Source organism: Stenella coeruleoalba, assembly GCF_951394435.1.
Source record: "Stenella coeruleoalba genome assembly, chromosome: 5".
Classification (NCBI taxonomy): Eukaryota; Metazoa; Chordata; class Mammalia; order Artiodactyla; family Delphinidae; genus Stenella; species Stenella coeruleoalba.
Genome location: NC_137150.1, coordinates 55,254,977 through 55,273,676, shown reverse-complemented (window position 1 = coordinate 55,273,676; position 18,700 = coordinate 55,254,977). Strand labels below are relative to the sequence as shown.

Below are 18,700 nucleotides of genomic sequence, written 5' to 3'. Positions count from 1 at the left end.
TTCGTAATCAAGAAATGGACAGTTATTTTTAGTGTAAAACTTCATCACTGAAATTAAGTGTAGCACTGTGAGAGAGACTTGAATTTTTAATGCCTATTTTTGCCTTCTCTTCCTTGCAGAAGAGTGTTGGTGGCCCGGGGAAGGGGAACTAGAGGCAGTTGGGTCTGCATTGAGGAATGTGTGATACCAAGAGACTTTCAGGATGAGGTTGGCCATGTATTCACAGAAATACTAGTTATGGCTTCTAAAGTTCTGAAAGCCAAGGGAAGATGGAAAGGGGATAGCTATTAGCTGTTTACTGAAGCAATAGCTTAATGTAATCTGTAGTATCTTTCATTAAGATCCAAGAGATAGAAAATGGTCTATTTTGAGTATATTTTTCTACTTTTTAATTAACAGAGAGTAAATCTTCAGCATGTTAGCCATGGCTCTTCCTCTGTAGTATTAACCCATGGTTGTTAACTCCATCTGCTTTCAGCCAATTTATCTGATTTCTGTTGGTGCCCATTGCTATGATTACTTTTGTTTTACCAGTTTCGTAAACTTGGAACTAAGAAATAGATTCCAAACTGTATAAAAAATGTACAATGAAATTCTTTACACACTGGTTGATTATTTTAATTTCTTACAGGTTTGTGTATTAGACCTTCGGAAATAGCGCTACTAGTTGGAAGCCATGGACCGACTATGAATGTGTATATAGCCAAAATGACTGTCCCCGACCCAAGTACTGCTATAGTCCCACTTGAACCATGGCCAGTCCACTACAGCCAAATCTAAGAGAAATATATACATACAGTGTATATAAACAAAATTGCACCCTGAAGATGACAGAATTTTGTCACAGCTTGTGAATTCTGTTCACCAAGTGCTGGAATCTAATCTGCTGTGCCCCTAAAATAGCATTTAGAAGTTTTGGATATGAAAAACAGAAGAGAGAAAAAAATAAGCGTTATAAAAGCAGCCCATACACGTACGAGTTTTTGGATACTAATGACAGCCTTGTTTCTCCCCTTTGAATCAGCAGACACCATGGATTATATTCTTTTTTCCCTTCAGTAGTTTAGCAGTTTGTATGTACAGAGAAAATGGACTTACAAAAACTTGCAGCAGTAGTTTGTTCTTGCTTTTAAACTTTGTTTTTGGTTTAGTTTATGGATGCATGAAGTAAGGGAGTGAATCAGTTTCTTGTTTATATTTTTTTCACCTTTTAAACAAAAAATTCTTAAAAATATTTTAATGCATTCTTTTGAAGAGATAGATGTTTGGTACATTTATGGCTCCCAGAGCATATATTCGATTGGTGCATGTTGTAGAAGGGGGAATTGGAAATTAAATGGAACTATATGACTTTGGTCATGTCAATCTGTAAGACACATCAGTAAAAGGGTATTATGCTCTGTTTTTTGTTTTTGCTTTTGCTTTGTGTTTTTGTTGTGAGGTTTTTTTTTTTTTTTTCTCTTTGGTTTTTTTGTTTTGTTTTTTGGTGATGTGGCTTAAATGCAATAGTTTCTTTTTTGGGACATATTTCTGCCAATTAAAGACTAGAAGGGCACAAAAAATTTTTTAATACCATAGAGAAGATGCATAAAAAAAATCTTCTGATGTCTTGTAGCCATAACTAAATTATGGTTAAAATGTGCACTATTGTGAAAAGGAGCAAAGTAGGTTTGAGGTTTTTTTGTTGTTTGTTTATTTGTTTCTTTTGCTTTGTTTTTTAAGAGATTAAAATGTTTCTGGATAAGGATTAGCTTCTCAAAGTGTCCATCATTCTGTGTAGAAGCTTAAATATGTAATGTAACCAAACTCCAGTATTAAAAATCTCTCATGTTATTTTTCTTTTTACAAAGCAAGATAACAACATATAACACTGCCATTACATGGCAAAATGTTTGCTACCTTAGTTTAAAAACAATCTTTAAAACAAAAGACTTGCTTCAAGGTGTTTTCACATAGCGGTGATACAAAATTTTTTAAAAAGGTATAATTGCACTAGCCTCCCTGCTGCTCTAATTCCGCATTTGTGGTACTTGTGACTACATTTTTTCAAATAATAGATAGATTTAAGCTGCTATGTTTTGTTTTTTCAGTAATCACTACTATATCATGTCTTTTACTCTGTTTATAATATCACGTATTTTCTTAAAGGTATAGGTATCAGATCAAAAACCTCCTGTGCTCATGCAACTAAAAGCTAAAATATACAGAATCTACAAATGATAGCATGGGGCTATGTTTATATGTGTGATTAACAGGGTTTGTCATGATTAATGTAATAATCCAGAAGTGTCGATTTTGAAGAGAATAGTTGTCAAATTTATGTCTCAAAGATTTTAATTAAGGAATATCATTTATTATCAAGCTTGGCAAATTTATAACACTGTCACTAATTATTTTGAAGCTTTTACTGCTAAAATTTTAACCTATGTTTTAAGTTTAAGTAGAAACTGATTTAACCCAAGTAATGCAGCTTTGATTTTCAGCATTTGTTGTTTTGCTATTTTTACAAAACAGCATTGATTGAAGCAAGTCTTGGTTTTACTAAGGTAGGATAGCATTTGCTATTGGTAAAGAGAATAAATACACTTAATTTCACAATACATTGTTTTATGTGTACCCCAGTTGTTGTTAGTGGGGACTATGATACTGTAATAATATTTTTTAAAATTTACATCCAGAGAGGCAGTCATTCATGATGGTTTTGTGCCAGCTGTTTTTAGGGTTTTCGATCACATTATAGATATTTAGAACTATCACCCTGTGACTTACGTAGGAAACCTAATACGCTGAGTATCTGGCACTTGAAATCCTGCTTTTATTGCTGGAGGTCCACATCTGTGGTTGACCTCTGTTGTTGTTTTAAAAAAGTAAATAAAATTTTAAAAATCTGTGCAATAATTTTTAAATGTGCTCCCAGGAATAGACACAAATGTTTTGAGTATGTTTAAGCTGCATTTTCCTTTAGCGATGCATTTGTCAATTGCACTGAATTTAAATCTGAAAGTCAGAGGTGATTATTGATAGTACTTTTTGTATTTTGATATGGACAGTTTATTCATTTGCATACAGTTATTGACTTTTTTTCCCCAGCTGATTAAAAGATAGTCATGAAGTTCTGCAGTATAGCTGCCAAAATAGACAGCTACATGTTTATGGTGTTGTCATCTTCTCTGTTTTTTGGGGGGGTTTTTGGTTGTTGTTTTTTTTATCTTTAGCTATTTTACTTAAGCATAATAGCCACAATAGGACATATAAAAGATTATAAATACAGAGCTTTATTATCCTGAAGTCTTGGGTCTTTTAAGTATAAACTATCAGAAAGGTATCCATTTTGTAGGCTTGGGTTCTTTGTGAGCATACAGTTATTTCTTTTTGCTGCTGTTCTCACCATCATCATTGCCTGCTGATGTGCCACGATGCTGCTCCAGTAGACATAAATAAGATTGCCTCTAATTTGAGCAGTAACATGATTATAAGAGACCAAGTTTCACAGCCTGTAAAGTTCTATTTTTGAGGTTCTTGCTTATTTTTCCTTCCTTTTTTTTTTCTCTCTAAGAACTTATCTGAAGATCTACTGATTCCGGTAGATTTTCTGTGGTATTCATTATATATCATTGTTGTATAGGCTACTGTAAGAAACTTATAAGGAAAAATAGAAAGGAAAACTTGAATGAATAGAATACTCATTGATTAAAATAGAATAAGGAAAGAGCAGCTGTCACTCTTAAACATCGTAAAGGAATATCTTTTTTCTTCTCCATGTAGGAAATCCCCTAAGTTCTTAATATTTGTTCCATTCCCAATTTCCTGTCATTGATCAGGTACCATCATTGACTTTCAAGTGACTTTTAGAAGTGGTTAACTTTTATTTTCCTAATAGGTCTTAGAGTGTATTGAATTCTGTTTTAATTAGTTATTCTCTAGGTAAGTATGTTTTAGGATTAAACACCTTTTACAGATACTGAAAGTGCCTCCTTTTGTGGTGTAAAAAACAAATTATGGTGCAAAAAGTAATCATTAGATTGAATTACATGAAGGTTTTTTGCTTTTTGACATATAAAAATGTCAAGAGAAAGGCCAAAGATTTGTACTTTTTCACTTAACTTATAAAGCACTCCTTTTTTCCTTAAACTTATTTCTGTCAAATTAGATTTAATGAGAGAGTACTATTTTTAAGGAGCTATCTGTTTATGTAGAATGATTTTGTTAAGAGTAATGTAAACTATTATTGAGTAGAGGCCTGAAGAGGAGTATGCATTTTTGCTGTTTAAAGGACTCACAAGTGACCATTCTTATGTCAGCAAAAATGTTAAGTTTTACTAGATAAGTAGAAAAAATAAATCTCAAATGCAGTGCTATTTACTCTTTTCAAACAGTTTTCATTTTCTTAAGCACATTGTACATTTCTATAGAACCCGCATTTATTCTCACATGCTAAGGACGGTACTTGCATTTGGTGAATTACTGTTGACAGTTTCCACAGAAATCCTATTTCAGTGGACCAACATTGTGGCATGGCAGCAAATGCCAACATTTTGGGGAATAGCAGCAAATCTACAAGAGACCCTGGTTGGTTTTTTGTTTGTTTGTTTGTTTGTTTTCTTCTGAATCAGCAGGGACGGAAGGGGAGTTAGGGAAGTTATGAATTACTCCTTCCTGTAATAGCTCTGACGTGTCACGTTCAATATCAGTTTTTTTTTTTAAAAAACGTGATTCTAACTAAATGTAGAAGAGAGAGCAAAAAAAAAAAAAAGAGAAAGTGTTCACTTTTTTAATACACTGATTTAGAAATTTGATGTCTTATATCAGTAGTTCTGAAGTATTAATAGCATTCTTTATTTCCGCCTTTACGTTGACAGTGTTGAAGCAGGGTGAATAACTAGGGCATATTTTTTTTTCTAGTAAGCTGTTTCATGATGTTTTCTTTGGAGTTTCTGGATAAGTTGAAGAAAACATTCTGCATGTTGTATCTAGTCTAATGTACTTTTCCATCTCATTAAAAACAAAAACAGACAGACTGCATTCTGTAGCTCTGTAATCCCTAAATACAGAAGTAATTTTCTTCTTTCCTGACTTTGACATTGTAGCTATAATGTTCTAATTTTGATTTTTACAAATCCTTTGGGTCTAATTCTGTGAGCCTACTTATAGCACTGGATTAAAATGTCTGCATCATTTCTTTAGTTATCCAGTTAACTTTAAAACTGTTGTACAAGTGTAAACCAGCCCATGACAGTTTTTTGTACATGTTAAAGAACTTTATTGTTCAGTTTTCATGATTATTGTGTAAGGAAGACTGATATAGATGTTCTATGCTGTCCTGGACCATGTTAATTACACTTATGATGTATTTTGGTTCCACATCACAATGATTTGTCCCCAATGACCCTTTTCTCCTTTCTAGGCACATTTTTTGTTGTTGTTGTTGTTGCCGTTTCCCTTTGCATTGTATTGCTTTGACAACTGTAATTTGAATCAGATCTGAAAGAGGTCCAGAATAAAATATATTTTGATATTATGTTGGCTGTGTACATATATAAAACCTTTGATATCTATGTAGTTTGTATAGACTATTTACTAGTCAAGTAAAGGGAGAGGGATGCTATTTCTTGTTTACAATTCCTTGTTTACATTTTATTGCAATTACTCCTCCAGTGTTCTTTTGTAGAATAAACTTTTTTGCTCTGACTTAGCCTTCATAACATATAGCATGTCTATTCTCCCATACTGGTATTACCAGTTGTAACAACTGCCATCAGAACCCAAACCACTGTATTTCATAAATGTATTGTTTTACAAGATAGACACTTTAAGGTAAGCCCATAGATAAAATTACAAATTTTACTATTTTATTACTTCTCGTAGGAGATAAGATTTTTTAAATGAAGGGATTACTTACTATTTTTATTAAAGACTAATAGAGCATTTAATCAGCTAAGGAATAACAATTAACTTTTGAATTATTTTAAAAAAATCAGTGTTGTACTTAGAAGACATTGTTTCACATAAACAGAGACAGATTCATTTGCTTAGAGTCCATTTGAGCACAAAACAATGTGTACATGTTGTTGAAGATTTTTAGGACAGGGTGTGCTCAACATCCTTAATGCCCTTTTTTCTTCATAGAAACCTATTATAATTTAATAATTTTTTTCCTTAGCTACTGGCTTATGTTGCTAACAAACCTTATAAGCTGTGAGGAAAGATACTAGGCACCTTCCAGTTTTAATTAATCCCAACTCCTGTAGAGTTACCTAGAGACTTTTTTAAAGAATCATTGAGCATATTTTTTAATTTTTTGTTTTTTTAAAAACTTGTATTCTACAGGTCTTCTACATTTCCCTTCCATTACCTTAAGTATAAACTACTTATGGGCATATAGCCTTGTCACGTTTTATTAAATGATAAGCTACTGCAGTTACTAGAACTTTCTGGCAGCCTTTCATTTTCAAAGGGTTAACTTTTATTGCATGGCATAGATTGTTAATACCGTTCTGCATTTTACACTTTTTCCAAAAGTGTTGGACAGCTAAGGATTATAATCTGTCTAAGTTTGAGGTAAAACAAGTGCAGAAGGGGTTATTTGAAATTTCCTAGTTCTTACACTTTACAGTAGATCAGATTTCTTACCTATTATAATACATAGCAGGTCAAATTAAAGTTTACTGTTTCCCTAGTATATACGCTTGCAAATGCAGTGGAGGAAAAGACACTATGGACAGTAGTTTTACGGTGCTTTTCTCTGCTGTACCAAAGCTCTGTCAACAATGAAATGTTAACCCTGTGCTACTTTTTCTGCATGTTTCTTCTCTTCAAATGTCATATATCTCAATGCTTACTTGTCCTAACTTGTAATATTTTTGTATTAAATTTTTTTAGGAGTTCCTTGTAATTTCTTTATAATTTAAAATATATTAAACACAAAGTGTTTAGTAAAGTAAGAAGACAATTATTAACGTTTCTTGGTTGTTGGGTTTGTATGATCAATTGTGCAAACAATTCACACTTCAAGAACTAGGACCAGTGGGGTGTAATCTGCACAGAAAAATATACCACAATTCTAGTAAAAAACAAGCCATCTTAATAAGTTATACAATCGAGTGTCAGAATGGGCTGCTTTAAGAGTTACTGCACTACCAGAAATACCAAAATCGTAGGTCGGAGGGCTCCTGGACTGCTGTGGAGGGATTTAAACACTGCATGGATACCTCAAGTAGTCAACTCTTCTTACATTAAAAATCCAGTCACACTGAACTCAGTCTGAGATCAGACATTTGAAAACATCAGCTTCCAGAATCTCACACATTCAAATTTCGGGGATTTTGAAAACTCTGCATATTGTCAGGTCCTTCTCCACATAAGCTTTTACTGGCTTAAGTTATATACACTACTTGACCAGGTGAATTATCTGATTTTCCAACTCGGGTACCTGAGGAACAGAATACCTCAGGACGAGGAATGGCGACCTACACGTCTGGCGTGGGTAGTATCATACTGAAGGCCCAGAGTCATCAGATAACTCAAGTTGAGTTTAATATGACATAAAACTATAGCTGTGTGGTATGGTTTTAAATGTCTCCTGTGAAATGGTTGAAATAAACAAGTTTGAAGTTGGACAAGTGTGTTGAAATAAATGAAGTCTTACTATAATCGAGACTAAATTAGAGGTAAGTAAATTTTACTTTTTTAAAAACAATGTTGACTTAGAGTCCCTTAAAACCCTTTTTAAAGTAATATGCCTGGCCCTACCTTAACCTACTCGCTAATGTGATGGCGCTAGGTATGTGTGCCTTTTCTTAATGTTTGTGTGCCATAGATGATATTCATAAGTACCCGCTCATAAAGAAATTGAAAAATTCCCATTTGCAAATATCCAACCAGTTCTTCTGTGGTTACACGGTTACCACTTTGCTGTGTGTCCTTCCAGACGTTTTTAATACATGCGTAAAGAACAAAACAGGGTTGTAATATTCACGGATTTGAGAAACTAGCTTTTTCGCTGAACCGGTCAGGGCCTTTTGTGCCATCAGTGTATATATGCCCCTCTGCTGTAGATGCGGAGTCTACCATAGAGATTTAGGGCATGAATTCTACCTGACTGTCTGCGTTGAATCCCAGCTCCACTCTTAAGTTGTTTGGCCTAAGGAGTTACTGTCCTGGCTTTCCCATGTGTAAAATGGGGCTAGCAATAGTACCTACCTCATAGATTGGTTAAGGTATATAAAGCCCTTAGGGAATCATGCCTGCTTGTACAAAGCATGCTATATGCTACCTTTATTTTGATTTTTAATGGTTGTATTGTATACCGTAATTTAATTAGCCCCCTATAATGTATATTTACTTTTTCACTGTTTCCTATTATAAACAGTGATGCAGTAAACGAATCAGTAGGGCAAACTCAACAGTTGATTCTGATGTACACTCCTGGTTAATAGGCATGTTCAAAGAATCTATACAACTTGCTACCCACCCATTTGCTGGCATTAACTGAATATGTTATTTTGAAAAGAGTCACCTGGGAATCTGTGGAAGGGAGATTTCTTGGGGAAAATGCTCTGGATGTTTACTCAATGAACATACAGGAACAAGAGACAAAATAATTTAGACCAATAAAGGACAATCATGTGACAGGAGTTAGCAGAAAACCACTAATGTTTTAAGCCTATGTTACTAGTCATTAAATGTTCAAGATATGAGTAAGATTTTGTTTAAACATGGAAGAGTATTTCTGCCACGGAGCAAGATACATAGGTTATAAAGTTACAGAACTCCCAGAATATTTAGTGACATATACTGATAATGCTGGGAGCCAAGTCCCTAGTCCACGTGCTAGAATGGCAGACATGTCTTTATTATAGGACTTAAAAATTAAGTTCTGTCGTTATACATTTTACCTTCTCGAGTCTTGGGTCTTCTTTTGTTACTTTTTCAGCACATATTTATTTGTTGAAAATCTAGTATGTCCCAGGAAGTGCCTTTCCCACTACAGTAGTAGTACAATGGTGAGCAGGAAAAGATAGGCTCTGCCTTTGTGAAGTATTGTAATTGAATGCTGTAATAGGGAATTAGGTTGAAGCTGTTTCTCTAAGTTAAAAACTACTAAACACTGGAAATTTTAAAACGTTCAGCTTAATTTGAGGTACTGTTTCTAAATGGCAAGGGGTTTCTAACAGTTTGGGTTGTTGGCCCCTTAGACTAGGTGAGCTCATCCGGCTATGTATGTCCCAGTACGGCCCTCTCTGTGACCCACGTTGCACGTGGAATTACTTGTTTTATGTCAGTCTTCTAATGCTGCTATTAAAATTTTAAATAGTATGTATTTATCTCCATTTATTACTTAAAACAGTGTCCATTGATTCCTTACCTGGAAAGCCAGAGAAATGAAGCACTTCATCTCTTCTCACCTCAAGAGCTCTGTTATGATTTTCACTCGTTAAAGGTGATAGGCGTATTTTTGCTGTTACTGCTGTTACAGTCAGGAACTCATAAATGTTGGAAATGTGTGCCACTCTGTGTCTCAAACCTCACCCCTACCAGGTTTCCAAAGGCAGTTACACACAAACAGTATATGAGTCAAAGTACCTCTTTTTTAATAGCTACAGGAGCTATACTTGTATCAACCCATTCAGCTCTAGAGGGAGGCTGCTTTGAGGTTTGTGGTTTAGGGTTTTGCTACTCAAAACTGTAGCCCATAGGCCTCACCTGGAAACTTGTTAGAAGTCGTCCCAAGCCCCACCCCAGGACCTAATGAATCTGAAGCTGCAGTGTAACAGGGCTCCCCCCACCACACACACCCAAGTAAATTGCATGCACATGAAGGTTTGAGAATTACTGTAGGGTCCGAAGTCAAACTAGAGGACCTTGTACCACTTTCCCCCTCCCCATGCCTATCCTGAAGTCCTTGAGACTAGCAGCGTATGTTGGGACACCATAACAGTTGCTGTTCATGATAGGGGTAGAGGTCCTCAAAGGGACTCTAAAACACAGCTTACTGATAAGACATGGAGTGGTAAAATTTTAGGGTATTGTATTAAAGGGTTCTCAATAAACACAGTAATCCTGCTAAACTTAATAATATCCCAACATCTCAGGCTCTGACCAATCAACTGGGAGACCACGGGCAAGAACACCCTCTCTCTGCCTATGTCCTTACCTGTAAACTGGAAAATGACAGTCACCTGTCTTGGGTTGTAAGGATTAAACGAGATGATGCATGTAGTTTTGAGCACCATGCCCAGCTCATAGTTAGGCATGAGGAAAAGTATAACCATTATTGTCCTCTGGTGGTGGTGCTGATGGAGGGTGCTAGGATGATGCAAGGAGCAGAAGCTCCTATTCCTTTATGTTGAGATGTATGTGATTTGTATTGTCTTCTGTATACACATCTGTTTATATTCAGTTTTATATCTCGGTAAGTTCAGTACTCCCTTTGAGACCGTGGCTTCTTTGTTCCTGAGTTTATTTGGACCCAGTTTTTAGTTGTTGGATTTAGTTGGATTTCATCTTCCTTTAGTCCTAGTGAGTTCTGTCTTCCTTGAATCCTTGTGCTTTTGAGGCTCTTGCTGTACTGTCCTACACAAAAATGAATACTTGATAGAGTATATGATTCTTGCATCACATTTTCTTAAATCTCAGTTGATCAGCATTAAAGTGGAAGTCAAGAACTCCCAACGTGAGAATAAGTGGTATTTCACCCAGGACCTGCTAAATCAGATTGCATGCAGAGTGAGGATCCTCAATCTGTGTTTCCAGAAGTTTCTAATGCACAGGAAGCCTAGAGAACCACACTGTGCTACTCGCCTGTCTTCTGGCAATCACCGCTGCTGTGCTGAAGTGCGAGACCACCGTGGCTTTTGTCTCAGGTAATTTTTTCCCCCTGGATTCCTGAGGATTCCTTGTCCTTGAAATTCTGTAACTTCTCAGGATATGCCTAGGTATTGCTCCCTTCTGAATCTGTTCTGGAACCCAGCAAAACCTAGTAAACACAGTAAGCCCACAGTCACGTTTTTCTTCACTTCCAAAAACCTTATTAAAATGTTGAGTCTGTTTTTCCTTTTCATGATATATTGCTGAGCCTTGCGGCAGACCCAGCTGAAGTTAGCAATCATGACTATCCAGTGACATCAGTCTGCACGCCCTTGTGTGCTTTTTCTCCATGGTGCTCAACAGGCCTGGGGAAGAGGATGTCTTAGGTGGTGATTGAGACTAGCAGGGTCAAGGAGCTTTCAACAGTTCACACCTTGCCAGAGGGTTAGCACTCCAAGAACTTCCAGGACATGGGGTCCTCTAGTCAGGATATGCCTGGGACAGAGTGAGTAGCACTTGTGAGAAACCTCAGGTTTCTGGAGACTGGAAAGGTTTCCATGTGTCTGGAAGGAACCGTCATTACCCAGGTTAAAGGCAAGGGTGATAACTGGCTTACGTATGCCTGGCGTTCATGCTTCCTGGGAGATAGTGGAAGTTCTGCCGCCGTGAAAGAGCTTGTCAGATGGGTTAGAAGATTATGGTTGCTCAGAGCTGTCAATGAGAATACGCGGCAATGCCTGGGAAGGGGACTGTGGAATAGAGGCTAAGTGTGGGGCGGGGCAGGGGAGCAGGGTCGGTTTAGCAACGTGAAGTTAGGCGGCTGAGGCAGCTGTGTCTCTTGGATTCAGTCACATTCTTATCTAGCCATACTGAAATAGATGCACCTCCTGTAAGGTTTCTTCTCCCCTATATAGTCATGTAATTCCTGTACCTGGAATGCCTTCTCCCTTGCCTAATTCCTAATTATCAGGTTCAGTCAAGCCAAGTGCTTCTCGGAAGACTGGCCGTTGCCTACTGCCTTCCTTCTGCCTCTACTTCTGCTCTGGGGTAGGTGCCCCTGCCACTCTCAGTGCCCTGTCCACAGCTCTGGTGATAGAATGGCTTCCTAGGCTGCCTCTACTAAACTGAGTTCCCGAAGGGCAAAGCCTATCTATCGTATTTCTCTCTGGATTCCCAGAACCTAGGATAGTGCCTGGGGGAAATAGCTGTTTGATTAATTCGAGAGATAAGGGATGGAAGGCACTCATGGAGAATAAATTGTGAACATGAGAAGGTCACATACTGTAGTGAAAAAAAGCATTACCTTTTTCCTATGGATGTGAGCTGGAACAAGTTTCTTTATATCTGAGCATCAATTTCTTATGTCTGAGAAATACCTATGTAAGATATCTTGCTTTCAAGGTAGTTTTAAGGATTAGCAGTCTTGTAACTTGTTTAGCACAGTGGCTGGCATAAATTAGGCTTTTACATACATGGCATGATTATTATTGTTGCTATTTTTACCGTTATAAACATGCCAGAGAAAACATTTGTTTGACAGGATCATTTGTTGAAAATAATTAGTGGTAATTAGATTTACAAAAGCACTACTATTATGGACATGAATGTGGAAGTAGTTATTGAACAAGCTGTTATTTACAGTTGCATTTTGTTCTGATGGTACATTTTTAAATATGTAATTGTTTTTTGTATGCAACCTAGTTGCGTGACGATGATGATGGCTGTGTGTCTGTGTAATCAGTTCCCTTGTGTTACTCCACCTGTGTTTTTTTCTGTCTTGCCCTTAGTCTCCACTAAATTTTTTTTTTGGGGGGGGCATTGTCAAAAATTGGAGAATGCACTTTTAAATGCAACTCTGTGCCAAACATCCGCTTTGTGATCTATTATTTATAGAAAAACATCGGAAATGGCGTCAATATTAAGAACCAAGGTTCTAAAGGAGTAGCATTTCACATTTTGCTTTCTTTTGCCTTGATTTCAATTATCTCAGTTAGACTTCAATTTTGAAACATGAATCAAGGTCAAAATAGCACTCTACTTCTGTGTGTTTGGTCACCTTCATTTTTCAGACATAGACCTTTTGATCTACGTAATTGTTTTTTTCCTTATGGTAGTAATGTGTGCTCATTTTAGAAAATCTTTAAGAAAAAGTGTTGAGGTATATGTGTAAATAAGGAGAAAAATCACAAGTGTAAATTTTATCTAGCTTTAAGCAGGATGCTTAGGTACTGCTAAATATAGGCCTTTCTGCCATTTCAGTGAATAGGGCGTCCTGCTGACCTCCATGGGACGCATAACATGAGTAAGAAAGATTAATTGTTATTTCAGGTTACTGAGATTTTGGAGTTGTTTGTTATTGTAGCATACTCACTCTTTTACCCCTACCTCTGACCCACCTGGGCATTCTCTCCTATAGTAGCCTCTGTTAGCTACATAATATTCTAGACACTTTCCTACGTGTTTATAAACATAAACCAATGGTTTGTTTTAACATAAAGGGGATTATGCTGTACTTGTTTTTCTGTGGCTTGATTTTATTTCATTTAGTATATTAAAATGTCTTTCCATGTCCTTTTTCAAAACAGCTTTATCAAGCGCTAATTGACATAAAGTACATATTTATTTGTTTATTTTTAAAGGTTTAATTTTATTTTTGGCTGCGTTGGGTCTTCGTTGCTGTGTGCGGGCTTTCTTTAGTTGCAGCGAGCAGGGGCTACTCTTCATGGCTGTGTGTGGGCTTCTCCTTGTGGTGGCTTCTCTTGTTGCGGAACATGGGCTCTAGGCACTTGGGCTTCAGTAGCTGTGGCTCATGGGCTTAGCTGCTTCGCGGCATGTGGGACCTTTCCGGACCAGGAATTGAATCCGTGTCCCCTGCGCTGGCAGGCGGATTCTTATCCACTGCGCCACCAGGGAAGTCCCAAAGTACATATTTAAATTGTACAGGTTTACGTGTTTCTACCTATGTATATACCTGTGACATAATCACACTTAAAAAATGGACCTATCTGTCCCCTTCAAAGTTTGCTTTTGCCCCTTGGGAATCCCTCTCAGCCATCCCTGTCCTGACCCCAACCATTCTCAGGTTATCTTCTCCCAGCAAAGATGTGTGGCAACATGCATGGAGTATCGCCAACCAGGAAAACTTGTCCAAGCCCTGGTGTTAATGCCGAAAACTCGGCCTCTGTGCACTGGTGCCGAATTGAATCTTGGAGACAAGAGTTTGGGGTGAAGTAGAAGAGAATAGTTTTATTGCTTTGCTGGACAAAGCGGGACACAGCAGGCTTGTGCCCTCAAAAACTGTGTCCCAACCCGGGAGGATTTGGTGAGGAGTTTTATAGCCATGGTTCAAGGGCGGGGTTGCTGATAAGGATCAGGGTGCGTGCAGGGCCTGCACCCCTTTAATCTGGCCTCGGGTGGTCTCCTGGTGATCAGCTTCTCTGCAATGAAGAATGCTGACATCTATCTTCCATTTGTTGGGGGGTTTCGTGCTGCAGAAGAGCTCAAAGATGATGTCATGTGTATCCCTTGAGGCAGAACCAGGATCCTGCCCCAAGCCTGGCTTGACTGCTCCTTCCTTGCCTCCGCATCCCCTCCCTTCCCCGATTAACAACCCTTTGAACCTGCCTTTTAGAACTCAGGGAAGGTCATGGAGGCTGAAGCCTGTTACCTACAAACCAGAGACGGGGAACAGAAAGGCTTCCGTGCCCAGGAGTCCCACAGGGTCCTGCTGGATTTCAGTGGTCCAGATCTTACTGGGGGCTGGGTCACAAACACGAAGTTGACAACCCATGTGGTTGGCCTTAGTTTCCAGCCCCTTTGAAGGCTGAGCTGATAACTGTCTGGCCCAAGCCCCTCCTCCCCCACCCTAACCATAAATCACATTGTTAGCATAGATTATCTGGCACGGCCCAATGCTTCCAGGTAAACAAAGACTCTTATCAGGCAGGACGCTGAGGAGCTTATAAATTACCTCCCAGGAGCTAGAGGCAAAGGCCAAATCTCTTTAGGCAAGGTTAATCCTTTACTGCTCAACTGGTATTGACTTGCAGATATTTATTTTATTCTTCAGGTTAGAATCCAATGCTGTCATTATCTATTTTGATGATCACATCAGTCCTTATTTGGCCATTGAGAGGTCTTTCAGGTTGGCTTCTGTGCTCTTTCAACATGCCCCAGCACTTTTTTTTTTTTATAAGCACATTATTACTTTTTGACACTTCAAGTTTGCCCAGATTCATCTAGTATTTTCCCTGCCTCCACCATAGAAAAAGCCATTTCTTCAAAGAGCTCAGTTTTCTTTTACTGGAGAATGGTATTTAGGCTGTAGGTGTTTTCATTGTTACTGTTGCTGCTTCTAAGTCCCCCTCAGAGCTAGTACACAAATACATGGATGTATGTTAACCCATGTATACTTATATATCTTGATTTATTTCTCTAGCTTTACATGTATTAAAATAAATGTGAGTTTATACTGACATCTGACTTTCTTCTAGTACCACTTGGGTTCCTTCTAGTTTTCCCCCTTGTCTACGTGTCACTTCACTCTTGTAACCTGCCTCTCATTATCTATAATTTATTTGCATATTGATTTAACCCTAGTCTACATATAGTTTCAGAATTACTAAACTGTGCCCCTGTGTAAAAAAAATTTTATGAGCCATAATACAATGTTGTTTTGTACAATTCTTTACATTTACAGTGTCTAGTCAAAGCAGTGTTATCCAAAGTTAGGTAAGCTCCTTTTTTTCCCACCCCTTCAGTGAAATTATGCATTTGTAATATAATTGAATTTATTTTTCAGCCTGGATTTCATACTGACATCCTACTTGAACTATTTCTTAATTTGCATGCAGTAAAATTCACTTTTTACGGTATAAAATATGGGTTTTGTTAAATGCATAGTCATTTATATACCAACCACCAAAATACCACAGAGAAACAGTTCCAGTACCCTGAAACTTCCCTGGACAGCTACTTTGTAGTCAACTGCCCTCCCCTCCCTCAGCCTTCAAGCCATCACTGATCTGTTTTCCATACCTGTAGTTTTGGCCTTTTTCAGAATGGGATGTAAATGCAGTAATACATGTAGCCTTTTAAGGCTGCCCTCTTTCAAATTTTTAAATGCATATGTGATTCATCCATTTTGTTAGATCGATCAATAGTTTATTCCTTTCAATTGCTGACTAATGTTCCATTGTATGGATGTACCACAGTTTTTTAATTCATTCACCCATTGGACATTTTAGTTGTTTTCAGTTTTTGGTGATTATGGCTAAAGATGCTATAAACACTTACATACAGATTTTAGTGTCAACAGAAGTTTTCAAATCACTTGGGTAAATGCATAGAAGTGGGAAGAAACAGTCAACTGTTTTTGCCAAGTGGCTGTACCATTTTTTTATTCCCACCACAATTGAATGAGTTCTTGTTGCTCCACATCCATGTCAGCATTTGTAACCATTAAGCTGTTTTGAAAAGCCATTCTAATAATTGTGCAATGGTATCTCAGTTTGGTTTTAACTTGCATTTCCCTAGTGACTATCTTTTCACGTGCTAATTTGCCAGCCATATATCTTCTATGGCAGTGTCTGTTCAAAGCTGGCCCATTTTTTAATTGGGATGCTTATTTCCTTTTTTTTTTGAGCTTTGATAGTTTTTTATAGCCTAGATATGAGTCTTTTATCAGATACTTGTTTTTTCTTTTAACAGTATCTTTCTAAAAGCACATATTCTTAATTTTGATGGTGTCTACTGTATCACTTTTTAAGCAGTTATTATTTGGTGGTGTATCTAAGAATGTCATATAGTTGGAATCATATGGTATGTAGTAGCCTTTTCACATAGTCGTCTTTTACTTAGTAATATGTATTTAAGTTTCCTCCATATCTTTTCATGGCTTTATAGCTCATTTCTTTTTAGTGCTAAAATTGCATTGTATTGATATACCACAGATTTTTTTAAGTTAATTAATTTATTTTTATATTTGGCTGCGTTGGGTCTTTGTTGCGGTGTGCGGGCTTTCTCTAGTTGCAGTGAGCAGGGGCTACTCTTTATTGCGGCGCACGGGCTTCTCGTTGTGGTGGCTTCTCTTGTTGCGGAGCATGGGCTCTAGGCGTGCGGACTTCAGTAGTTGCAGCACGTGGACTCAGTAGTTGTGGCTCGTGGGCTCTAGAGCGTAGGCTCAGTAGTTGTGACACACGGGCTTAGTTGCTCCGCAGCATGTGGGATCTTCCTGGAGCGGGGCTCAAACCCGTGTCCCCTGCATTGGCAGGAGGGTTCTTAACCACTGTGCTACCAGGGAAGCCCCTGTACCACAGATTAACCATTCATCTGCTGAAAGCCATCTTGGTTGCTTTCAAATTTGGCAATTATTAATAAGGCTGCTATAAACACTCATATGCAGATTTTTGTATAGACATATGTTTTCAAATCCTTTAGGTAAATACCAAAGAGTGTGATTACTGAATCATATGGTAACGGTACATTTAGTTTAGTAATACACCACCAAACTGTCTTCCAAAGTGGCTGTACCATGTGAGCTTGAGAAGAATGTGTATTCTGCTGTTGGATGAAGTTTTCTACAGATGTTGTTTATACATCCAGTTGATTGATGGTGTTGTTGAGTCCGTTTCTGAAAGAGGAGGTGTGGACTTGCCCAACTACGGTAATAGATTCATCTGTTTCTCCTTGTAGTTCTATCAGTTTTTGCTTCACATAGTTTGATGCTCTCTTGTTAGACATATGCATGTTAAGGATTGTTATGTATTCTTGAAGGATTGACCCCTTTATTATTATGTAATGCCCTTCTTTATCCCTGGTAACTTTCCTTGCTTTGAAGTCTGCTTTGTCTGAAGTTAATATAGTTACCTCTGCTATCTTTTTTTTTTTTTTTTTTGCGGTACGTGGGCCTCTCACTGCTGTGGCCTCTCCCCTTGTGGAGCACGGGCTCCGGACGCGCAGGCTCAGCGGCCATGGCTCACGGGCCCAGCCGCTTCACGGCATGTGGGATCCTCCCGGACCGGGGCATGAACCCATGTCCCCTGCATCGGCAGGCGGACTCCCAACAACTGCGCCACCAGGGCAGCCCACTTCTGCTGTCTTTTGATTAGTGTGAGCACGGTATATTTTTCTCCATCCACTTACTTTTAATCTATATGTCTTTATAATTAAAATGGTTTTCTTGTAGACAACATATAGTTGGGTCTTGTTTTTTGATCCACTCTGACAATCTCTCATTTTCCCCCAGCTTTATGGAAGTATTGCTGACAAATAAAAATTGTGTATATTTAAGGTATATGTGATGTTTTGATATGTGTGTACATTGTGAAATATTTACCATGATCAAGCTAATTAATATATCCATCACTTGACAGTTACCTTTTTCCGAATATGTAGTGAGAACACTTTAAATCTACTCTTAGCAAATTTCAAATATAATACATTATTATTAACTATAATCACCGTGCTGTACATTAAATCTCCAGAACTTATTCATTTTATAACTGAAAGTTTGTACCCTTTGACCAACTTTTCCCCTTCCCCCCATCCCCCAGCCCCTGGTAAATATCATTCTACTCTCTGTTACTATGAGTTTGACTTTATTATTTTTTAAATTCCATATATAAGTGAGATCACATAAATATAATATATATCACATATTCTTTATTCATTTGTCTATTAACAGACACACGTTTCCATATCTTGGCTACTGTGAATAATGCAGCAATGAACATGGGAGTGCAAATATCTTTTTGAGGTAGTGGTTTTATTTCCCTTGGATATATATCCAGAAGTGGAATTGCTGGATCATATGGTACTTCTAGTTTTAATTTTTTTGACTTTTTGATAATGGCCATCCTAACAGGTGTGAAGTGATAGCTCATGATTTTGATAT

General features: G+C 37.6%; 1 protein-coding gene across 5 annotated transcripts in view; it reads left to right on the top strand.

The window, feature by feature from the left end:
- Positions 1–4,772, top strand: part of TBL1XR1 (TBL1X/Y related 1) — a 187,788-nt gene extending 183,016 nt beyond the window's left edge. For all 5 annotated transcript variants that reach the window (XM_079921944.1, XM_079921946.1, XM_079921945.1 and 2 more), the window contains one exon: positions 632–4,772. In XM_079921944.1, coding sequence (XP_079778070.1) covers positions 632–658 — 27 coding nt within the window. In that variant the 3' untranslated portion in view covers positions 659–4,772. The remainder of the gene's footprint in view (positions 1–631) is intronic.
- The last annotated feature ends 13,928 nt before the right edge of the window (positions 4,773–18,700 follow it).